The following is a 23,110-nucleotide window of genomic DNA, read 5'->3' on the forward strand; positions in this document are numbered from 1 at the left end:
GGGGTGGATTTTGGGGTGATTTGGGGGTCCAGGGTTGGATTTTGGGGTGACTTTGGGTTGATTTGGGGTTTCTGGGGTGGATTTGGGGGTGATTTTGGGGTCCAGAGGTGGATTTTGGGGTGATTTGGGGGTTCCGGGTTGGATTTTGGGGTGCTTTTGGGTTGATTTGGGTGTCCAGAGGTGGATTTGGGGGTGACCTGGGGGGCTGGGGGGGGGTGTACCCCGATTTGCTCTCCATCGCATCTTTTGGGGGGGGGAGCTGAAGGGGAGGGGGGAGCAAAAAAAAGGGGGGGGATCGGGGGGACCCCACAAGTAGGGAAACGCATTCCCACTCCAAATTGGGGGGATTTTAGGGTGATTTGGGGGTTCGGGGGTGAATTTGGGGTGATTTGGGGGTCCAGGGGTGGATTTTGGGTGGATTTTGGGGTGCAGAGGTGGATTTGGGGGGGGTTTCAGGGGTCCAGGGTTGGATTTGGGGGTGATTTGGGGGTTCAGGCGTTGATTTGGGGTAGATTTGGGAGTCCAGAGGTGGATTTTGGGGTGTTTGGGGGTCCAAGGTTGGATTTTTGGGCTGATTTGGGGGTTCAGGCGTTGATTTGGGGGTGATTTTGGGTTCCAGGGGTGGATTTGGGGGTGATTTGTGGCTCCAGGGTTGGATTTTGGGGTGACTTTGGGTTGATTTGGGGTTTCTGGGGTGGATTTTGGGGTGATTTTGGGTTCCAGAGGTGGATTTGGGGGTGATTTGGGGGTTCAGGGTTGGATTTTGGGGTGCTTTGGGGTTGATTTGGGTGTCCAGAGGTGGATTTTGGGGTGATTTGGGGGTTCAGGGTTAGATTTGGGGGTGATTTTAGGTTGATTTGGGGCTCCAGAGGTGGATTTGGGGGTGATCTGGGGAGGGGGTTGAGGGGGGGTCGCAGTTTGGGGGGGTCCAAGATGGGCGGGAGGGTTCCCAGTTTGGGGGTGTCCCAGTTTGAGGGGGTCCAAGAAGGGGGGGGGGGTCCCAGGTTTGGGGGGATCCCAGTTTGGGGGAGTCTCCCAGTTTGGGGGGACCCCAGTTTGGGGTCTCCCAGTTTGGGGGGGGTTGTCTCCCAGTTTGGGGTCTCCGGTCTCCCAGTTTGGGGGGGGGTTGTCTCCCAGTTTGGGGGTGTCCCGTTTGGGGGGGTCCCAGTTTGGGTTCCCCCAGTTTGGGGGTTGTCTCCCAGTTTGGGGGTGTCCCGATTGGGGGGGTTGTCTCCCAGTTTGGGGGGGTCTCCCAGTTTGGGGGGGGTCGTATCCCAGTTTGGGGGTGTCTCCCAGTTTGGGTTCTCCCAGTTTGGAGGTGTCCCATTTGGGGGGGTTCTCCCAGTTTGGGGGTTGTCTCCCAGTTTGGGGTCTCCCAGTTTGGGGGTGTCCTGAATGGGGGGGGGGTCTCCCAGTTTGGGGGGTGTCTCCCAGTTTGAGGGGGTCCCAGTTTGGGGGGGGGTCGTCTCCCAGTTTGGGGTCTCTCCCAGTTTGGGGTCTCCCAGTTTGGGGGGTCCCAGTTTGGGGGGGGGTCGTCTCCCAGTTTGGGGTCTCCCAGTTTGGGGGTGTCCCGTTTGGGGGGGGGTGTCTCCCAGTTTGGGGGTTGTCTCCCAGTTTGCAGTCTCCCAGTTTGGGGGGGTCTCCCAGTTTGGGGGGGGGTCCCAGTTTGGGGGATCCCAGTTTGGGGGATCCCAGTTTGGGGGGGGTCCCAGTTTGGGGGTGTCCCGTTTGGGGGGGTCCCAGTTTGGAGTCTCCCAGTTTGGGGGGGGGGGTTTGTCTCCCAGTTTGGGGGTTGTCTCCCAGTTTGGGGGTGTCCCGGTTGCGGGGGGTCTCACGGAGGCGTCTCCCGGGGGGGGGGGTTTTCCCGGGGGGGGTCCCCGGGGGTCGCTGCTCCCCCCCCCGTTCCCGGTGGCCGTTCCCGAGCGGCGCCCGCGGGCGGTGACGCAGCAGCGGCGGCGGCGGCGGCGGCGGCGCCGGGAAAGGATGGGGGGGGGGCAGGGGGGGGTAACGGAGGGACGACAGCACCGGGACCCCCCCCCGAACCCCCCCTCGGGGACCCCCGAGGCCGCCGCTACCGGCAATGGGGGGTGGGGGAAGGGGGGGGGAAACGGGGAAGGACCGGCGGTGCCCCCCCCCCCCCCCCCCCCCCCCCCCCCCCCGCAGTGCCGGGGCTGCCCCTGCAGAGGACAAACCACGCCCCCTTCGGCGTAAGCCACGCCCCCTTCGACAGAAGCCACGCCCCTTTCAGCGCAAGGCCCACGTCCATCGGCTATAAGCCACGCCCCCTTCAGCACAACTCAGCGTGCTTTGACATAAACCACGCCTCCTATGACATAAGCCACGCCCCCCTGGCACAAGACACTCCCCCTTCAGCGCAACAACTCCTTCCTTCGGCATAAGCCACGCCCCCTCCAGCACAAAGCCGTGCGACTCTGGCCGCAAAGCCACGCCCCCTGCAAAAAGTCAAGCCGCGCATTGCAGCACAAAGCCAAGCCCCATTCAGTCAGGCCACGCCCGTCAGGGCAAGCCACGCCCCCTCAAAAGCCCAAAACCACACCCCTCAAGCTAAGCCACGCCCCCTCTAGCCCAAGACACGCCTCTCTACAGCAAAGAGCACGCCCCAGCTCAGACCACGCCCTCTTCTCTCGTGCCACGCCCCTCCAGCCAAGCCACGCTCCATCCCACACGAAGCCCCGCCCCTCACCACAAATCCCGCCCCCTTCTCTACCCCATTCACTATTTGGTGCATTGCAGCCTCAGGCCACGCCCCCTTCCTTTCAAACCACTCCCCCTCCTCTACCCAGTCCCCTATTGGTTTCGCTGCATCCTCAGGCCACGCCCCTTCCCTCAGACCCCTCCCCCCGCGCCTCACTCCGCTCTCTCATTGGTTCCCCGCCACCCTCAAGCCACGCCCCCTCCAGCCGTTAGGCGCCGTCACGTGACCCAGCTCCCAACCCTTCCTTCCTATTGGCTGAGCCGCGTCGCGGCGGGCGCTGATTGGCGGAGCCCAGCGGTGGGCGTGGCCTGGGCCGGAGCGCGCGCGCTTTTTGGCCGCAGTTGGACGGCGCGCGGCGGCTATGGCGGCGGCTCCGGGAACGGCGGTGGCGGTGCGAGAGGGACCCATAGCGGCTCCTTCTCGGCTTCCCGTGCGAGCGGCGAAGAACAAGCGACCCGCGCCCCCCCTCGAGGAGGCGGCGGCGCCCGAGCAGGTTCGGATCCGGTTCTGACTCCCCTTCCCCGGTCCCCGTTGGGCTCCGGTTCCGTCTCGTCCCGGTCCCGGTTCTGATCCCCCTTCCCCGGTCCCGGTTGGGCTCCGGTTCCGCCTCCTCAACCCTCCCCGGTCCCGGTTCGGCCCCAGTTCTGCCCCGTCCGAATTCGGCTCCGGTTCTGCCCCCCTCCCCGCTCCGGTTCGGCTCCGGTTCGACCCCCTCCCCTCTCCGGTTCGGCTCCGGTTCGACTCCGGTTCGGCTCCGGTTCGACCCCCTCCCCGCTCCGGTTGGACTCCGATTGGACTCCGGTTCTGCCCCCCCCACTCAGTCCGGGTTTGACTCCGGTTTGACTCCACTTCCCCGCAGAAGCGTTCCCGTCCCGCTCCGGTTCGGCGAGCGCCGCTCAAGGCTCTCAGCGCCACAGCGGCCACCAGGGCAGGTACGGGGCTACCGGGCTACCGGCTGGGGCTACCGGGCTACCGGCCTGGGGGGGGACTGGGCTAATGGACAGAGCCACTGGGCTACCGGCTGGGGCTATGGGGCTACCAGGCTGGGAGTGACTGGGCTACCAGGCTGGGAGGGGTTGGGCTACCAGATGTGGCTACTGGGCTACCAGACTGGGAGGACAGGGCTACTGGATGGAGCTATGGGGCTACTGGACTTGGGGGACTGGGCTACCAGATGTGGCTATGGGGCTACCAGACTGGGAGGTTGGGCTACCAGATGTGGCTATGGGGCTACCAGACTGGGAGGACCGGGCTACTGGACTTGGAGGACTGGGCTACCAGATGTGGCTATTGGGCTACCAGACTGGGAGGACGGGGCTACTGGACTTGGGGGACTGGGCTACCAGCTGTGGCTATGGGGCTACCAGGCTGGGAGGTTGGGCTACCAGATGTGGCTATGGGGCTACCAGGCTGGGAGGTTGGGCTACCAGATGTGGCTACTGGGCTACCAGACTGGGAGGTTGGGCTACCAGATGTGGCTATGGGGCTACCAGGCTGGGAGGTTGGGCTACCAGATGTGGCTATGGGGCTACCAGGCTGGGAGGTTGGGCTACCAGATGTGGCTACTGGGCTACCAGACTGGGAGGTTGGGCTACCAGCTGTGGCTATGGGGCTACTGGGTGGCTACTGGGCTGGGGGGGGCGGTAGCCTGAGGTGGGGGAGGGTCATTGCTCACCCTTCCCCCCTCCCTTCCCCACCAGGACCCCAAAAGACAGCGTCGGCAACAGCTGCACCCCGAAATGGTGAGTGTCCCCCCGTCCCCAAACCCCCAATGTCCCCAAACCCCCAATGTCCCCCCCAATGTCCCCAAAACCCCAATGTCCCCCAAACCCCCCGATGTCCCCCCCAATGTCCCCCAACCCCCCGATGTCCCCCAAACCCCCAATGTCCCCCCAATGTCCCCCAAACCCCCTGATGTCCCCAAAACCCCCAATATCCCCCCTGATGTCCCCCAAACCCCCGATGTCCCCAAAACCCCCAATGTCCCCCCCAATGTCCCCAAACCCCCCGATGTCCCCAAACCCCCAATGTCCCCCCAATGTCCCCCAAACCCCCCGATGTCCCCAAAACCCCCGATGTCCCCCCCAATGTCCCCAAACCCCCCGATGTCCCCAAACCCCCAAGCCCCCCCCCATGTCCCCGACCCCCCAACATCCCCATAGATCCCCTCCCAGCCCCAAATGTCCCCCACTTTTGGTGTCCCCAATGCCCCCCCCGTGTCCCCAATGCCCCCTCCTTGTCCCCAAGCCCCCCCCCATGTCCCCGACCCCCCAACATCCCCATAGATCCCCTCCAAGCCCCAAATGTCCCCCCCTTGGGGTGTCCCCAATGCCCTCTTCTTGTCCCCAAAGCCCACTTGGGGTGTCCCCAAGCCCCCCCCCCATGTCCCTGACCCCCAACATCCCCATAGATGCCCTCCCAACCCCAAATGTCCCCCACTTTTGGTGTCCCCAACGCCCCCCCGTGTCCCCAATGCCCCCTCCTTGTCCCCAAGGCCACCCCCCGATGTCCCCAATGCCCCCCCCCTTGTTCCCAAAGCCCACTTGGGGTGTCCCCAAGCCCCCCCCCCCCCCGTGTCCCCGACCCCCCAACATCCCCATAGATCCCCTCCCAACCCCAAATGTCCCCCACTTTTGGTGTCCCCAATGCCCCCCCGTGTCCCCAATGCCCCCTCCTTGTCCCCAAGCCCCCCCCAATGTCCCTGAACCCCAACATCCCCATAGATCCCCTCCCAACCCCAAATGTCCCCCACTTTTGGTGTCCCCAACGCCCCCCCGTGTCCCCAATGCCCCCTCCTTGTCCCCAAGGCCACCCCCCGATGTCCCCATTGCCCCCCCCCTTGTTCCCAAAGCCCACTTGGGGTGTCCCCAAGCCCCCCCCCCGTGTCCCCGACCCCCCAACATCCCCATAGATCCCCTCCCAACCCCAAATGTCCCCCACTTTTGGTGTCCCCAATGCCCCCCCGTGTCCCCAATGCCCCCTCCTTGTCCCCAAGCCCCCCCCAATGTCCCTGAACCCCAACATCCCCATAGATCCCCTCCCAACCCCAAATGTCCCCCACTTTTGGTGTCCCCAACGCCCCCCCGTGTCCCCAATGCCTCCTCCTTGTCCCCAAGGCCACCCCTCGATGTCCCCAATGTCCTCTTCTTGTCCCCAATGCCGCCCCTTGTCCTCAAGCCCACTTGGGGTGTCCCCAAGCCCCCCCCCCCCGTGTCCCCGACCCCCCAACATCCCCATAGATCCCCTCCGAGCCCCAAATGTCCCCCACTTTTGGTGTCCCCAATGCCCCCCCCATGTCCCCAATGCTGTCTTCTTGTCCCCAATTCCCCCCCCTTGTCCCCAAGGTCCCCCCCTTGTCCTCAAGCCCACTTGGGGTGTCCCCAAGCCCCCCCCCCCCGTGTCCCCGACCCCCCAACATCCCCATAGATCCCCTCCAGCCCCAAATGTCCCCCCCTTGGGGTGTCCCCAATGCCCCCCAACTTGTCCCTAAGCCCCCCCCAATGTCCCCAAGCCCCCCCCCGCAGTGTCCCTGACCCCCAACATTCCCGTGTCCCCCCTTTTCCCCCCCCCCCCCCCCCCCCCAGGTCCCGTCCCCCCCCGCCCCAAACGGGCCCCGTGGGACCTTCGGGGCCAAGTGAGGGACCTTCAGGAGGCGCTGAGCGACTGCCGCGAGCGGAGCCGTCAGCTGGAGACGGAGCTGCAAGGGCTGCGCCGGGACATGGCCACCACCCAGGAGGAGCTCCAGGAGCGGCAGCGCCACGAGAGTCATCTCCAGCAGCGCCTGCGGTGAGGACGGCACTTCCCGCACCCTTCCCAAGATCTCAACCTCTTGGAATCGTGGAATTTGTTGGGTTGGAAAAGGTCTTGGAGGTCCTTGGGGCCAACCTCGTGAAGGCCAATCCCAAACCAGGTCCCTCAGACCCTTCCCAGGTCCCTCAGACCCTTCCCAGGATCTCCAGACCCTTCCCAAGATCTCAACCTCTTGGAATCATGGAATGAGTTGGGTTGGAAAAGGTCTTGGAGGTCCTCAGGGCCAACCTCGTGAAGGCCAATCCCAAACCGGGTCCCTCCAGACCCTTCCCAGGTCCCTCCAGACCCTTCCCAGGTCCCTCCAGACCCTTCCCAGGTTCTCCAGACCCTTCCCAGGTTCTCCAGACCCTTCCCAAGATCTCAACGTCTTGGAATCATGGAATGGGTTGGGTTGGAAAAACTCTTTGAGGTCCTCAGGGCCAACCTCGTGAAGGCCAATCCCAAACTGGGTCTCTCCAGACCCTTCCCAGGTTCTCCAGACCCTTCCCAAGATCTCAACGTCTTGGAATCGTGGAATGGGTTGGGTTGGAAAAGCTCTTTGGAGGCCCTCAGGGCCAACCTCGTGAAGGCCAATCCCAAACCGGGTCCCTCAGAGCCTTCCGAGGTTCTCCAGACCCTTCCCAGGTTCTCCAGACCCTTCCCAAGATCTCAACCCCTTGGAATCATGGAATGGGTTGGGTTGGAAAAGGTCTTGGAGGTCCTCAGGGCCAACTCCGTGAAGGCCAATCCCAAACCGGGTCCCTCAGACCATTCCCAAGATCTCAACCTCTTGGAATCATGGAATTTGTTGGGTTGGAAAAGCTCTTTGAGGTCCTCAGGGCCAACCTCGTGAAGGCCAATCCCAAACCGCGTCCCTCAGACCCTTCCCAGGTTCTGCAGACCCTTCCCAAGATCTCAACCTCTTGGAATCATGGAATGAGTTGGGTTGGAAAAGCTCTTGGAGGTCCTCAGGGCCAACCTCGTGAAGGCCAATCCCAAACCGGGTCCCTCAGACCCTTCCCAGGATCACCAAACCCTTCCCAATAACTCAACCTCTTGGAATCATGGAATGGGTTGGGTTGGAAAAGGTCTTTGAGGTCCTCAGGGCCAACCTCGTGAAGGCCAATCCCAAACCGGGTCCCTCAGAGCCTTCCCAGGTTCTCCAGACCCTTCCCAGGATCACCAAACCCTTCCCAAGATCTCAACGTCTTGGAATCATGGAATGGGTTGGGTTGGAAAAGGTCTTGGAGGTCCTCAGGGCCAACTCCGTGAAGGCCAATCCCAAACCGGGTCCCTCAGAGCCTTCCCAGGTTCTCCAGACCCTTCCCAGGATCACCAAACCCTTCCCAAGATCTCAACGTCTTGGAATCATGGAATGGGTTGGGTTGGAAAAGGTCTTGGAGGCCCTCAGGGCCAACTCCGTGAAGGCCAATCCCAAACCGGGTCCCTCAGACCCTTCCCAGGTTCTGCAGACCCTTCCCAAGATCTCAACCTCTTGGAATCATGGAATGGGTTGGGTTGGAAAAGCTCTTGGAGGTCCTCAGGGCCAACTCCGTGAAGGCCAATCCCAAACCGGATCCCTCAGACCCTTCCCAGGTTCTCCAGACCCTTCCCAGGTCCCTCAGACCCTTCCCAAGATCTCAACCTCTTGGAATCATGGAATTTGTTGGGTTGGAAAAGCTCTTTGAGGTCCTCAGGGCCAACTCTGTGAAGGCCAATCCCAAACCGGGTTCCTCAGACCCTTCCCAAGATCTCAACCTCTTGGAATCATGGAATTTGTTGGGTTGGCAAAGGTCTTTGAGGCCCTCCCGGTGAAGTCCAACCCCTTCCCATCTTCTCCGGCCCTTTCCCGGCTTCTCCATCTCCGTTCCCATTTTGGAACGTTTCATTTGGAAGAGCCCTTCGCCTCCGTTCACCCCAATTCTTGACTTTCATTTCGACGCCTTTTTTGCCGCTTCCGCCGCTTCCCCTTCCCGCCGGGAATCTTCGCTGCTGACGGCGGCGGTGGTGTTTCCAGGGAAGTGGAGGCGGAGCTGTTGGCGTGTCGGGAAGCGGCCGAGCGGTGGCAACGAGAGGCGCAGGATTTGGCGGCCGAAAAGCGCCGAACGGCCGAGGAATTGGAGAGGCGCGGGCGGGCGCTGGCGCAGGCGCGGGACGAGGCCGACGCCGCGGGCGCCCGGCTGCGCGACACACAGGTCAGGCCCATTTCCTACCGGTTTCCCCCTCTTTCCTCTGCATTTCCCCCTCTTTCCTCCCGGTTTCTACCCTTTCCTCCTGGTTGGACCCCTTTTCCCCCTCTTTCCTCCTGGTTTCCTCCTGGTTTCCCCCTCTTTTCTCCCAGTTTGCCCCCTTTTCCCCCTCTTTCCTCCTGGTTTCCTCCCGGTTTCCCCCCCTTTCCTCCCGGTTGGACCCCTTTTCCCCCTCTTTCCTCCTGGTTTACCCCTCTTTCCTCCCGGTTTCCCCCCCTTTCCTCCCAGTTGGACCCCTTTCCCCCTCTTTCCTCTGCATTTCCCCCTCTTTCCTCCCAGTTTCCCCCCCTTTCCTCCCCATTTCCCCTCCCCTTTCCTCCTGTCTCCCCATTTCCCCTCCCCCCACATTTCCTGTTCCCTTTCTCGCTTCCCCATCTCCCCATTTCCTCTCCCCGCATTTCCCTTTTCCCATCTCCCTGTTTCCCTTTCTCGCTTCCCTTTCTCGCTTCCCTTTCTCGCTTCCCTTTCTCGCTTCCCTTTCTCGCTTCCCTTTCCCCCTTCCCTTTCCCCCTTCCCTTTCTCGTTTCCCTTTCCCCCTCCATCTCCCCATTTCCCTTTCTCGTTTCCCTTTCTCGCTTCCCCTTCTCGTTTCCCTTTCCCCCTCTGTCTCCCCGTTTCCTCTCTCCCTGTATTTCCTTTTCCCCCTCCCATCTCCCCATTTCCCTTTCTCGTTTCCCTTTCTCGTTTCCCTTTCCCCCTCCGTCTCCCCGTTTCCTCTCTCCCCGCATTTCCCGTTCCCCGTTTCCCACTTCCGGGTGGCCGCTTCCTGTTTCCGGGCAGGGGCTGCTGGGGCAGTGGGAGGCGCGGGCGGCGCGGGCGGAAGCGCGGGCGGAAGCGCTGGAGGCGGCGGCGCTGACGCGGGAGCAGCGACTCCACGGCCTCGAACTCCAGCGCCGACACCTCCACAATCTCCTCCTCGAGCTCAAGGTGGGGGGACCCCCACAGCACCCCCAAATCCCACACCGCACCCCCAAATCCCCCACGACACCCCCAAATCCCCCACCGCACCCCCAAATCCCCCACGACACCCCCAAATCCCTCTGACACCCCCAAATCCCTCAATACCCCCAAATCCGTACGACACCCCCAAATCCATTGACACCCCCAAATCCGACACCCCCAAATCCATCCGACAGCCCCAAATCCATCCGACACCCCCAAATCCGACACCCCCAAATCTGTCCAACACCCCCAAATCCATCAATACCCTCAAATCCATCCACACCCCCAAATCTGACACCCCCAAATCTATCCGACAGCCCCAAATCCGTCTGACACCCCAAATCCGACAGCCCCAAATCCGTCTGACACCCCAAATCCGACTGACACCCCAAATCCGACACCCCCAAATCCGACACCCCCAAACCCATCCGACACCCTCAAATCCATCCGACACCCCCAAATCCAACACCCCCAAATCCCCCACGACACCCCCAAACCCAACACCCCTAAATCCATCAATACCCTCAAATCCACCCACACCCCCAAATCTCTCCGACACCCCCAAATCCCCCACAACACCCCCAAATCCATCCACACCCCCAAATCCGACAGCACCAAATCCCTCTGACACCCCCAAATCTGACACCCCCAAATCCGTCCGACACCCCCAAATCTGTCGACACCCCCAAATCCATCAATACCCCCAAATCCAACACCCCCAAATCCATCCGACACCCCCAAACCCAACACCCCTAAATCCATCAATACCCCCAAATCCGACACCCCCAAATCCATCTGACACCCCCAAACCCAACACCCCTAAATCCATCAATACCCCCAAATCTGACACCCCCAAATCCGTCCAACACCCCCAAATCTGACACCCCCAAATCCATCAATACCCTCAAATCCATCCACACCCCCAAATCCCTCCGACACCCCTAAATCCATCCGACAGCCCCAAATCCCCCACAACACCCCCAAATCCATCCACACCCCCAAATCCGACAGCCCCAAATCCGTCGACACCCCCAAATCCATCAATACCCCCAAATCCATCAATACCCCCAAATCCGACAGCCCCAAATCTGTCCGACAGCCCCAAATCCATCGACACCCCCAAATCCATCCGACAGCCCTAAATCCGACACCCCCAAATCCATCTGACACCCCCAAATCCATCCGACACCCCCAAATCCATCCGACACCCCCAAATCCGACACCCCCAAATCTGACACCCCCAAATCCATCTGACACCCCCAAATCCATCTGACACCCCCAAATCTGACACCCCCAAATCCGACACCCCCAAATCCGACACCCCCAAATCCATCTGACACCCCCAAATCTGACACCCCCAAATCCGACACCCCCAAATCCATCTGACACCCCCAAATCTGACACCCCCAAATCTGACACCCCCAAATCTGACACCCCCAAATCCATCCGACACCCCCAAATCTGACAGCACCAAATCCAATACCCCAAATCCATCCTCTGAGCCCCCCAAATCCTTTCTGAACCCCCAAATCACTCCCTGAACCCCCAAATCCCCCCCTGAACCTCCAAACCAATCAGTTGAGCCCCTCAAATCCCCCTCTGAACCCCTCAAATCCCTTTCTGAACCCCCAAATCACTCCCTGAACCCCCAAACCAATCCGTTGAGCCCTAAAATCCCCCTCTGAGCCCCCCAAATCCTCTCCCGAACCCCGAAATCCCTCCCTGAACCCCCAAATCAATCCATTGAGCCCTAAAATCCCCCTCTGACCCCCCCAAATCCCTTTCTGAGCCTCCCAAATCCCCCCCGAACCCCAAAATCTTCCTCTGACCCCCCCCAATCCCCTTCTGAGAGCCCCCAAATCCCCTTCTGAGAGCCCCCAAATCCCCCTCTGAGCCCCTCAACTTCCTTTCTGAACCCCCAAATCACTCCCTGAACCCCAAATCCCCCCCTGAACCCCCAAACCAGTCAGTTGAGCCCCTCAAATCCCCCTCTGAACCCCTCAAATCCCTTTCTGAACCCCCAAATCACTCCCTGAACCCCCAAACCAATCCGTTGAGCCCTAAAATCCCCCTCTGACTCCCCCAAATCCCTTTCTGAGCCCCCAAATCCCCTTCTGAGAGCCCCCAAATCCCCTTCTGAACCCCTCAAATCCCTTTCTGAACCCCCAAATCACTCCCTGAACCCCAAATCCCCCCCCGAACCCCCAAACCAATCCGTCGCGCCCTAAAATTCCCCCTCTGAGCCCCCCAAATCCCTTTCTGAGCCCCCAAATCCCCCTCTGAGCCCCTCAAATCCCCTTCTGAACCCCCAAATCCCCCCCGAACCCCGAAATCCTTCCCTGAACCCCCAAACTCCCCTTTCCGCAGGGCAACATCCGCGTTTTCTGCCGCGTCCGCCCGGTGCTGCCGGAAGAAGCCGAGAAGCAGAAGGAGTTGCACCATCTCCACTTCCCTCCGGATGATCCGACGGCGCTCGTCCTCTCCCGCCCGGATGAGGTGAGAAAAGAAGGAGATTTTTGGGGGGATGAGGGGTTCCCTATAAAGTTTGGGGTTCCCCAAAACCCTCTCGTTCGCCCCCAAAGTCGCACACGGGGCGCGAACGTCGCGGCGACGTCCGCTACGACTTCAGCTTCGATCGCGTCTTCGCGCCGGGAGCTTCGCAGCAGGAGGTGTTCGAGGAGATCGCGCTCCTCGTGCAGGTCGGGGGGGACCCCCCCTGTACCCCAAAAAACCCCCCCCATGACACCCCCAAATCCAGTCCCCTCGGCACCCCCAAAGCCAGCAGTGTTTACAGCTTTATGTTGGACCTAAAGCCCCAAATCCAGCCCTCCCCGAACCCCAAAATCACCCCCTGAACCCCCAAATCTCCTCTGAGAACCCCAAAATCACCCTCTGAACCCCCAAAATCCCCCCCCTGAAACCCCAAATCTCCTCTGAGAAACCCCAAAATCACCCCCTGAACCCCCAGATCTCCTCTGAGTGTCCCAAATCTCCTCTGAGAACCCCAAAATCCCCCCCTGAACCCCCAAATCTCCTCTGAGAATCCCCAAAATCCCCCTCTGAACCCCCAAATCACGCCCTGAACCCCCAAATCTCCTCTGAGAACCCCCAAAATCACCCCCCTGAACCCCCAAATCTCCTCTGAGAACCCCAAAATCACCCCCCTGAACCCCCAAATCTCCTCTGAGAATCCCCAAAATCACCCCCTGAACCCCCAAAATCACCCCCTGAACCCCCAAATCTCCTCTGAGAACCCCAAAATCCCCTCTGAGAACCACCAAAATTACCGCTGAATCCCCAAATCACCCCCTGAAACCCCAAATCCCCCTCGGAGAATCCCCAAAATCCCCCCCTGAACCCCCAAATCACCTCTGAGAATCCCAAATCTCCTCTGAGAACCCCAAAAATCACCCCCTGAACCCCCAAAACCCCTCTGAGAACCCCGAAATGAACCCCTGGACCTTCAAATCTCCTCTGAGAACCCCAAAATCACCCCCTGAACCCCCAGATCTCCTCTGAGTGTCCCAAATCTCCTCTGAGAACCCCAAAATCCCCCCCTGAACCCCCAAATCTCCTCTGAGAATCCCCAAAATCCCCCTCTGAACCCCCAAATCACGCCCTGAACCCCCAAATCTCCTCTGAGAACCCCAAAATCACCCCCTGAACCCTTGAATCCCCTCTGGGAACCCCCCAATTACTCCCTGAAGCCCCAAATGCCCTCTGAGAACCCTAAAATCACCCCCTGAATCCCGAAATCCCCTTGAGAACCCCAAAATCACCCCCTGAACCCCTAAGTCCTTCTCCGAGACCCCTCTGAATCTCTCCATGCGCCCCCAAACCAGCTCCCTAACCCCCCCAAATCCTCTTGAGAACCCCAAAATTGCCCTCTGGACCCCTAAATCCCCCTCTGAATCGCTCCGTACACCCCCAAACGGTCTCCTTGACCCTCCAAATCCCCCCGAGAGCTCCCAAAACACCTTCCTGACCCCCCAAATCCTGCCAAGAACCCCCAAACCAGCTCTCTGAACCCCCAAATCCCCCCAAGAGCTCCCAAACCACCTCCCTGAACCCCCAACTACCCCCCAAGGACCCCCAAACCAGCTCTCTGAACCCCCAAATCCCATCTGAGAACCTCCAAATCACCCCCTGACTCCCCCAAACGACCCCAAGAACCTCCAAATCAGCTCCCTGAACCCCCAAATCCTCCCGACAACCTCCAAACCAGCCCTGTGACCCCCTAAATCCTCCCAAGACCCCCCCAAATAACCTCCCTGACCCCCAAATCCTCCCGAGAACCTCCAAACCAGCCGTGACCCCCTAAATCCTCCCAAGACCCCCCCAAATCACCTCCCTGACCCCCAAATCCTCCCGAGAACCTCCAAACCAGCCCTGTGACCCCCCTAAATCCTCCCAAGACCCCCCCAAATCACCTCCCTGACCCCCAAATCCTCCCGAGAACCTCCAAACCAGCCCTGTGACCCCCCTAAATCCTCCCAAGACCCCCCCAAATCACCTCCCTGACCCCCAAATCCTCCCGACAACCTCCAAACCAGCCCTGTGACCCCCCTAAATCCTCCCAAGACCCCCCCAAATCACCTCCCTGACCCCCAAATCCTCCCGAGAACCTCCAAACCAGCCGTGACCCCCTAAATCCTCCCAAGACCCCCCCAAATCACCTCCCTGACCCCCAAATCCTCCCGAGAACCTCCAAACCAGCCCTGTGACCCCCCTAAATCACCTCCCTGACCCCCCAAATCCTCCCGAGAACCTCCAAACCAGCCCTGTGACCCCCCTAAATCACCTCCCTGACCCCCCAAATCCTCCCGACAACCTCCAAACCAGCCCTGTGACCCCCCTAAATCCTCCCAAGACCCCCCCAAATCACCTCCCTGACCCCCAAATCCTCCCGACAACCTCCAAACCAGCCCTGTGACCCCCCTAAATCCTCCCAAGACCCCCCCAAATCACCTCCCTGACCCCTCAAATCCTCCCGAGAACCTCCAAACCAGCCCTGTGACCCCCCTAAATCCTCCCAAGACCCCCCCAAATCACCTCCCTGACCCCTCAAATCCTCCCGAGAACCTCCAAACCAGCCCTGTGACCCCCCTAAATCCTCCCAAGACCGCCTCCAAATCACCTCCCTGACCCCCAAATCCTCCCGACAACCTCCAAACCAGCCCTGTGACCCCCCTAAATCCTCCCAAGACCCCCCCAAATCACCTCCCTGACCCCCAAATCCTCCCGACAACCTCCAAACCAGCCCTGTGACCCCCCTAAATCCTCCCAAGACCCCCCCAAATCACCTCCCTGACCCCCAAATCCTCCCGAGAACCTCCAAACCAGCCCTGTGACCCCCCTAAATCCTCCCAAGACCCCCCCAAATCACCTCCCTGACCCCCCAAATCTTGCAGTCGGCGCTGGACGGGTACCACGTCTGCATCTTCGCCTATGGACAAACGGGCAGTGGGAAAACCTACACCATGGAGGGACCGGACACGCAGGACCCCGAAACGTGGGGTGTGATCCCCCGTGCCATGAGCCGCATCTTCCACGGCGCCCGGGACTTGGCCGAGAAGGGCTGGGAGGTGAGCGAAAAGCACCCCTAATCCCGGTTTTGGGGTGAAATTGGGGGTTTTGGGGGTGACGAGGGTGGAGAATGGTGGTTTTTCACTCCCTTCCCAGCCTATAATCCCAGTTTTGGGGGTGAAATTGGGGGATTTGGGGTGAAATTGGGGGTTTTGGGGGTGATGCTGGTGGAGAAGAGCTTGGAAGGGAGTTAAAAACCATCATTAATCCCAGTTTTGGGGTGAAATTGGGGGTTTTGGGGGTGATGCAGGTGGAGAATGGTGGTTTTTCACTCCCTTCCCAGCCTATAATCCCAGTTTTGGGGGTGAAATTGGGGGATTTGGGGTGAAATTGGGGGGTTTGGGGGTGATGCAGGTGGAGAAGGCCTTGGAAGGGAGTTAAAAACCATCATTAATCCCAGTTTGGGGGTGAAATTGAGGGTTTTGGGGGTGATGCGGATGGAGAACGGTGTTTTTCACTCCCTTCCCAGCCTATAACCCCATTTTTGGGGTGTCATTGGGGGGTTTTGGGGGCTCACGGTGCCGTTGTGCAGTACGATTTCAGCGCCAGCATCTTGGAGATCTACAACGAAGCCGTGAGGGATCTGCTGGGAACGAAGCCCGAGCGCGGCGCCGACCTCGAGATCCGCCGCGTCAGCGCCGCCAGCGAGGAGCTCCACGTCCCCAACCTGCGCTGCGTCCCCGTCGCCTCCGACGAGGAGGTGGGGGTACCCCCGGCCCCCAAAAAAAAAACGCCTCTGGATCCCCTACATCCCTTTAGAAAAGCTCCTGGGATTCCACTTTTCCCCTAAAATCGATCTTCCAGCCCTAAAAAGGCCCCTATTGACCCCCCTTTTCCCCTAAAATGGCTCTCCCAGCCCCAAAAAGGACCTCAGCACCCCCAAAAAGGCCCTTGTGACCCCCCTTTTACTCCTAAAATGGCTCTTCCAGCCCCAAAAAGGACCTCAGCACCCCCACAAGGACCTCAGCACCCCCAAAAAGGCCCCTGTGACCCCCCTTTTCCAGTCCCCAAAATGGCTCTTCCAGCCCTAAAAAGGCCTCTGTGATTCCCCTTTTCCCCTAAAATGGCTTTTCCAGCCCAAAAAAGGCCCCTGTGACCCCCCTTTTTCCCCTAAAATGCCTCTTCCAGCCCCAAAAAGGACCTCAGCACCCCCAAAAAGGCCCCTGTGACCCCCTTTTCCCCTAAAACGGCTCTTCCAACCCCCAAAAGGACCTCAGCACCCCCAGAAAGGTCCCTGTGACCCCCTTTTTTCCCCCTAAAATGGCTCTTCCAGCCCTAAAAAGGCCTCTGTGATTCCCCTTTTCCTCCTAAAATGGCTCTTCCAGCCCCAAAAAGGACCCCAACACCCCAAAAAAAGGCCCCTGTGACCCCCTTTTCCCGCCTAAAATGTCTCTTCCAGCCCCAAAAAGGCCCCTGTGACCCCTTTTTTCCCCCAAAATGGCTCTTCCAACCTCAAAAAGGCCTCTATTGACCCCCTTTTCGTCCTAAAATGGCTCTTCCAACCCCCAAAAGGACCTCAGCACCCCCAGAAAGGTCCCTGTGACCCCCTTTTTCCCCTAAAATAGCTCTTCCAGCCCCAAAAAGGACCTCAGCACCCCCAAAAAGGCCCCTATTGACCCCTTTTCGCCCAAAATGGCTCTTCCAGCCCCAAAAAGGACCTCAGCACCCCCAAAAAGGCCCCTATTGACCCCCTTTTCCCCCAAAATGGCTCTTCCAACCCCCAAAAGGACCTCAGCACCCCCAGAAAGGTCCCTGTGACCCCCTTTTCCCCCAAAATGGCTCTTCCAGCCCCAAAAAGGACCTCAGCACCCCCAAAAAGGCCCCTATTGACCCCCTTTTCCCCCAAAATGGCTCTTCCAGCCCCAAAAAGGACCTCAGCACCCCCAAAAAGGCCCCTATTGACCCCCTTTTCCCCCAAAATGGCTCTTCCAACCCCCAAAAGGACCTCAGCACCCCCAGAAAGGTCCCTGTGACCCCCTTTTTCCCCTAAAATGGCTCTTCCAGCCCCAAAAAGGACCCTAGTACCCCAAAAAGCCCTGTGACCCCCTTTTTCCCCCTAAAATGGCTTTTCCAGCCCTAAAAAGGCCTCTGTGACCCCTTTTTTCCCCCAAAACGGCTTTTCCAGCCCTAAAAAGGCCCCGTGACCCCCCTTTTCCCCCTAAAATGGCTCTTCCAGCCCCAAAAAGGACCTCAGCACCCCCAAAAAGGCCCCTGTTTGACCCCCTTTTTCCCCCTAAAATGGCTCTTCCAGCCCTAAAAAGGCCCCTGTGACCCCTCTGCACCCCCAAAAACACCCCAGCACCCCTAAAAAGGCCCCTGTGGTTCCCATGCACCCCCAAAAGCAGCCCCAGAGACCCCCAAAACCCCCAAATCAGCCCCCTGAGACCTGAAATCCTCCTGACGCCCCCAAATTGGCCCCTAAACCCCCCCCCGAGAACCCCAAATCCAGGTGTTAAATCCCTCCCGATGCCCCCAAATCAGCCCTCTGACACCCCAAATCCCCCCAACACCTCCAAGTCAGCCCCCTGACACCCCAAGTCCACTTCTGACACCCCCAAAAGCAGCCCCAGAGACCCCCCCAAGACCCCCAAATCAGCCCTCTTCCCCCCCAAATCCCTCCGTGGTGCCCCCAAAACCAGCCCTAAGGACCCCAAATCCTCCTGTGTCACCCCAAACCCAACCCCAAATACCCCCAAGACCCCCAAATCAGCCCTCTTCCCCCCCAAATCCCTCCGTGGTGCCCCCAAAACCAGCCCTAAGGACCCCCAAATCCCCCTGTGTCACCCCAAACCCAACCCCAAATACCCCCAAGACCCCCAAATCAGCCCTCTTCCCCCCCAAATCCCTCCGTGGTGCCCCCAAAACCAGCCCTAAGGACCCCAAATCCCCCTGTGTCACCCCCAAGACCCCCAAATCACCCCGATACCCCCAAACCCAGCCTCTTTCCCCCCCCCCAATTGCCCCTGCGTGGGGTGTGGGTGGTTTTGGGGTGACTCGGGGGGTCCCTTTGTGTCCCCCCTCAGGTTTTGAAGCTGCTGCAGACGGCGGCCGCCAACCGCTCGGTGGCCCAAACGGCGCTGAACGACCGCTCGTCCCGGAGCCACTGCGTTTTCCAGCTCCGCATCCGCGGCGTCAACAACGCCCGGCAGCTCCGCTGCTCCTGTGAGGAACTGGGGAGGGGATTTGGGGGTGTCAGAGGGGTTTGGGGGGGGCTAGGGGGTGATTTGGGGTCCCTGGGGCTTGTTTTGAGGGTGTCGGAGGCATCCCTGGGGCTGGTTTGGGGGGCTTTGGGGGAATTTGGGGGTCCCTATGGGTGATTTGGGGTTCTCAGGGTGTGATTTGGGGGGTTCTGGGCTGGTTTTGGGGGGGTCAGGAGGGATTTGGGGGGGCCAGAGGGTCATTTTGGGGTTCTCTGGGCTGGTTTGGGGAGCGTCGAGGGGAATTTATGGGTCCCTATGGCTGGTTTGGGGTTCTCAGGGAGGGATTTGGGGGGATTTGGGGTTGATCGGAGGGTCTTGGGATGGTTTTGGGGGTTTCGGGGGGGATTTTGGGGTCACTGGGGATGGTTTTGGGGGCGCAAGGGGAGATTTGGGGGTGTTTGGGTGCAGTTGTGTGGTCTATCTGGTTCTGGTGAGTTAGGGGTCGATTTGGGGGGGGTCTCTGGGTTGGTTCTGGGGGTGTTAGGGGAGATTTGGCACCCCTAGATCTGGTTTGGTGATTTTGGAGGTCCCTGCGTTGGGTTTTGGGGTGTCAGTGTGGATTGAGGGGGGGACCAGGGGATGATTTTGGGGTGTCTGGGGTTGATTTGGGGGACCATCGGGGAGGATTTGAGATGTCGGGGGGGGGAAATGTGATTTGGGGGTTTCTGGCGCTGCTTTTGGGGGGTCTGAAGGTGATTTTTGGGGAATCCCTGGACCCCGATTTTGGGGTCCCCCCTCAATTTCGGGGTTCCCCGCAGCGGTGCTGAGCCTGGTGGACTTGGCGGGCAGCGAACGGCTGGAGAAGTCGCTGGCGAGGGGCGAACGCCTCCGCGAGACCCAAGCCATCAACACCAGCCTCTCCGCCCTCGCCCGTGTCATCACCGCCCTCGCCAACAAGGTACGGGCTTTTGGGGTCCCCCTGAGGGCTTTTGGGGTCCCCCCGAGGGGTTTTGGGGGGCCCTGGGGGTCAGGGAAGGACTTGGAGTCCCCATCACCGCCAACCTCTGTGCTCTCGCCATCACTGACCTCACCAACAATGAGGGGGTTTTGGGGGGGCTCAGGAGGGAATTTGGGGGCCTTAAGGAGTTTTGGGGTCCCTCAGAGGTTTTGGGGTCCCCCTGAGGGGTTTTGGGGGGGCCTGGGGGTCAGGGAAGAACTTGGGGTCCCCATCACCGCCAACCTCTGTGCTCTCGCCATCACTGACCTCACCAACAATGAGGGGGTTTTGGGGGGTCTCAGGAGGGAAGTTGGGGGCCTTAAGGAGTTTTGGGGTCCCTCAGAGGTTTTGGGGTCCCCCTAAGAGGTTTTGGGGGGCCCTAGGGGTGAGGGAAGGACTTGGGGTCCCCATCACCGCCAACCTCTGTGCTCTCGCCATCACTGACCTCACCAACAATGAGGGGCTTTTGGGGGTTTGGGGGTGCCCTGGGGGTTTTGGGGGGTCTTTGAGGGTTTGGGAGGGCCCTGGGGTTTTTGGGGGTGCTCAGGGGGCCCCCCCTTAACCTTGTGATCCTCACAGGAGCCCCACATTCCCTACCGCAACAGCAAACTGACCTACCTGCTGCAGAACTATTTGGGGGGCTCTGCCAAAATGTGAGGGGTTTGGGGGGGCTATGGGGTAATTTTTGGGGGGGATGGGGGGGATGATTTAGATGCTTGGGGGTGATTTTGGGGGGCGCTGGGGGTGGTTTGGGGGGGCTATGAGGTGCTTTTAGGGGGCTGGGGGAGTAGATTGGGGGGGCTGAGGGGTATCTGGGGGGGCTGGGGGGGGATTTTGGGGGGCTATGGGGTATTTTGGGGGGGGGTTAGAAGCCTTGGGGGGGCTATGGGGCATTTTGGGGGGGACACACGGAGGTGATTTAGAGACTTGGGGGGATTTGGGGGGCTATGGGGCAATTTTGGGGGGGCTATGGGGCAATTTTGGGGGGGCATAGGTGTGGATTAGACACCTGTGGGGGGATTTGGGGGGGCTATGGGGCAATTTTGGGGGGGCTATGGGGCATTTGGGGGGGGTCTGGGGTGGTTTCAGGGGAGTGATGGGGTATTTTTGGGGTTGTTTTGGGCTATTTGGGGTTATTGGGTATTTTGAGGGGTGAAGCGGGGGGGGTGTTTTTTGGGGTACCCCCCCTGACCCCCCATTTTTTACCCCTTCCCCCCCCCAGGTTGATGTTTGTGAACATTTCCCCCCTGGAAGAAAACTTCTCCGAGTCCCTCAACTCCCTGCGCTTCGCCAGTCAGGTGGGGGGGGCAGTTTGGGGGGGCTTTTGGGGGGCTGGGGGCAGTTTTGGGGGGCTGGGGGGTCAGTTTGGGGGGGCTTTTGGGACTTAGGGGGGCAGTTCAGGGGGGCTTTTGGGGGCTATGGGGCTGTTTTGGGGGGCAGAGGTGGAGTTTGGGGGAGCTTTTGAGGTGGGGGGCTTTGGGGGGGGCTGTTTTGGGGGGCAGGGGTGGGGTTTGGGGGCTGCGGGCAGTTTTGGGGGGGCTGAAGGGGCTCTTTGGGGGCGGAGGGGCAGTTTTGGGGGGGCTGAAGGGGCTCTTTGGGGGCAGTTTTGGGGGGGGCTGAAGGGGCTCTTTGGGGCTGAGGAGGGGCAGTTTTGGGGGGGCTGAAGGGGCTCTTTGGGGGCTGAGGAGGGGCAGTTTTGGGGGGGCTGAAGGGGCTCTTTGGGGGCAGTTTTGGGGGGGGCTGAAGGGGCTCTTTGGGGCTGAGGAGGGGCAGTTTTGGGGGGGCTGAAGGGGCTCTTTGGGGGCTGAGGAGGGGCAGTTTTGGGGGGGCTGAAGGGGCTCTTTGGGGGCAGTTTTGGGGGGGCTGAAGGGGCTCTTTGGGGGCGGGGGGGCAGTTTTGGGGGGGCTGAAGGGGCTCTTTGGGGGCTGAGGAGGGGCAGTTTTGGGGGGGCTGAAGGGGCTCTTTAGGGCTGAGGAGGGGCAGTTTTGGGGGGGCTGAAGGGGCTCTTTAGGGCTGAGGAGGGGCAGTTTTGGGGGGGCTGAAGGGGCTCTTTGGGGCTGAGGAGGGGCAGTTTTGGGGGGCTGAAGGGGCTCTTTGGGGGCTGAGGAGGGGCAGTTTTGGGGGGGCTGAAGGGGCTCTTTGGGGGCTGAGGAGGGGCAGTTTTGGGGGGGCTGAAGGGGCTCTTTGGGGGCAGTTTTGGGGGGGGCTGAAGGGGCTCTTTGGGGCTGAGGAAGGGCAGTTTTGGGGGGGCTGAAGGGACTCTTTGGGGGCGGAGGGGCAGTTTTGGGGGGCTGAAGGGGCTCTTTGGGGGCAGTTTTGGGGGGGCTGAAGGGGCTCTTTGGGGGCTGAGGAGGGGCAGTTTTGGGGGGGCTGAAGGGGCTCTTTGGGGGCTGAGGAGGGGCAGTTTTGGGGGGGCTGAAGGGGCTCTTTGGGGGCTGAGGAGGGGCAGTTTTGGGGGGGCTGAAGGGGCTCTTTGGGGGCGGAGGGGCAGTTTTAGGGTCCCCTCGGTCCATTTTGGGATCCCCCCCTTCTCCCGCAGGTGAACTCGTGCATGGTGGGTACAGCCCATGCCAACAGGAAGTAGCAGTGTTGGCCCCGCCCCTTCCGGTCTATTCTGGCCCCGCCCCTTCCGGTCCCTCTTTGTTGGGGGAGCAGTGTTTTATAATAAAGGTTGTTACGCTTCACATTAATTGCACTGGGATGGACTGGGATGAACTGGGATGGACTGGGATGATGTCAATGGGACTGGACTGGGGTGAACTGGGGTGATGTCAATGGGACTGGACTGGGATGGACTGGGGTGAACTGGGATGGACTGGGATAATGTCAATGGGACTGGACTGGGATGGACTGGGGTGAACTGGGGTGAACTGGGATGATGTCAATGGGACTGGACTGGGTTGGACTGGGATGAACTGGGATGATGTCAATGGGACTGGACTGGGATGGACTGGGGTGAACTGGGATGATGTCAATGGGACTGGACTGGGATGGACTGGGGTGAACTGGGATGATGTCAATGGGACTGGACTGGGATGAACTGGGATTATGTCAATGGGGTTGGACTCTGATGGACTGGGATGATGTCAATGGGACTGGACTGGGATGGACTGGGGTGAACTGGGATGATGTCAATGGGACTGGACTGGGTTGGACTGGGATGAACTGGGATGATGTCAATGGGACTGGACTGGGTTGGACTGGGTTGGACTGGGATGATGTCAATGGGACTGGACTGGGTTGGACTGGGATGAAGTGGGATGAACTGGGATGATGTCAATGGGGTTGGACTGGGACGGACTGGGATGATGTCAATGGGATGGACTGGATTGGACTGGGATGAACTGGGATGATGTCAATGGGACTGGGCTGGGTCGGACTGGGATGGACTGGGATGATGTCAATGGGACTGGACTGGGTTGGACTGGGATGAAGTGGGATGAACTGGGATGATGTCAATGGGGTTGGACTGGGACGGACTGGGATGATGTCAATGGGATGGACTGGATTGGACTGGGATGAACTGGGATGATGTCAGTGGGACTGGGCTGGGTTGGACTGGGATGAACTGGGATGATGTCAATGGGACTGGACTGGGTTGGACTGGGATGGACTGGGATGATGTCAATGGGACTGGACTGGGTTGGACTGGGGTGAACTGGGATGATGTCAATGGGACTGGACTGGGTTG

At 60.2% G+C, this 23,110-nt stretch overlaps 1 protein-coding gene across 1 annotated transcript; it reads left to right on the forward strand.

Moving 5' to 3' along the window:
- Positions 1-3,041: 3,041 nt before the first annotated feature.
- Positions 3,042-22,096, forward strand: KIFC1 (kinesin family member C1). The gene is made up of 15 exons (XM_054052013.1): positions 3,042-3,209; positions 3,576-3,648; positions 4,417-4,458; positions 6,301-6,502; positions 8,523-8,700; positions 9,535-9,681; positions 12,064-12,192; positions 12,279-12,395; positions 15,108-15,281; positions 15,815-15,982; positions 18,306-18,444; positions 19,241-19,380; positions 19,999-20,072; positions 20,642-20,717; positions 21,959-22,096. Exons 1-15 carry the CDS (start codon positions 3,078-3,080, stop codon positions 22,001-22,003), a joined length of 1,836 nt encoding a protein of 611 aa, XP_053907988.1. The 5' UTR covers positions 3,042-3,077; the 3' UTR covers positions 22,004-22,096.
- Positions 22,097-23,110: the final 1,014 nt, after the last annotated feature.

The sequence above is a fragment of the Cuculus canorus genome, chromosome 31 (genome assembly GCF_017976375.1).
Source record: "Cuculus canorus isolate bCucCan1 chromosome 31, bCucCan1.pri, whole genome shotgun sequence".
Taxonomy (NCBI): domain Eukaryota; kingdom Metazoa; phylum Chordata; class Aves; order Cuculiformes; family Cuculidae; genus Cuculus; species Cuculus canorus.

What these genes read in the sequence shown, in the direction of transcription:
- KIFC1 (XM_054052013.1), top strand. Translation starts at nt 3,078, where the DNA reads ATGGCGGCGGCTCCGGGAACGGCGGTGGCGGTGCGAGAGGGACCCATA. An exon ending in AGATCGCGCTCCTCGTGCAG is followed by an intron (nt 12,396 to 15,107) that starts GTCGGGGGGGAC and finishes CAAATCTTGCAG; the next exon opens with TCGGCGCTGGACGGGTACCA. An exon ending in CCGTCGCCTCCGACGAGGAG is followed by an intron (nt 15,983 to 18,305) that starts GTGGGGGTACCC and finishes GTCCCCCCTCAG; the next exon opens with GTTTTGAAGCTGCTGCAGAC.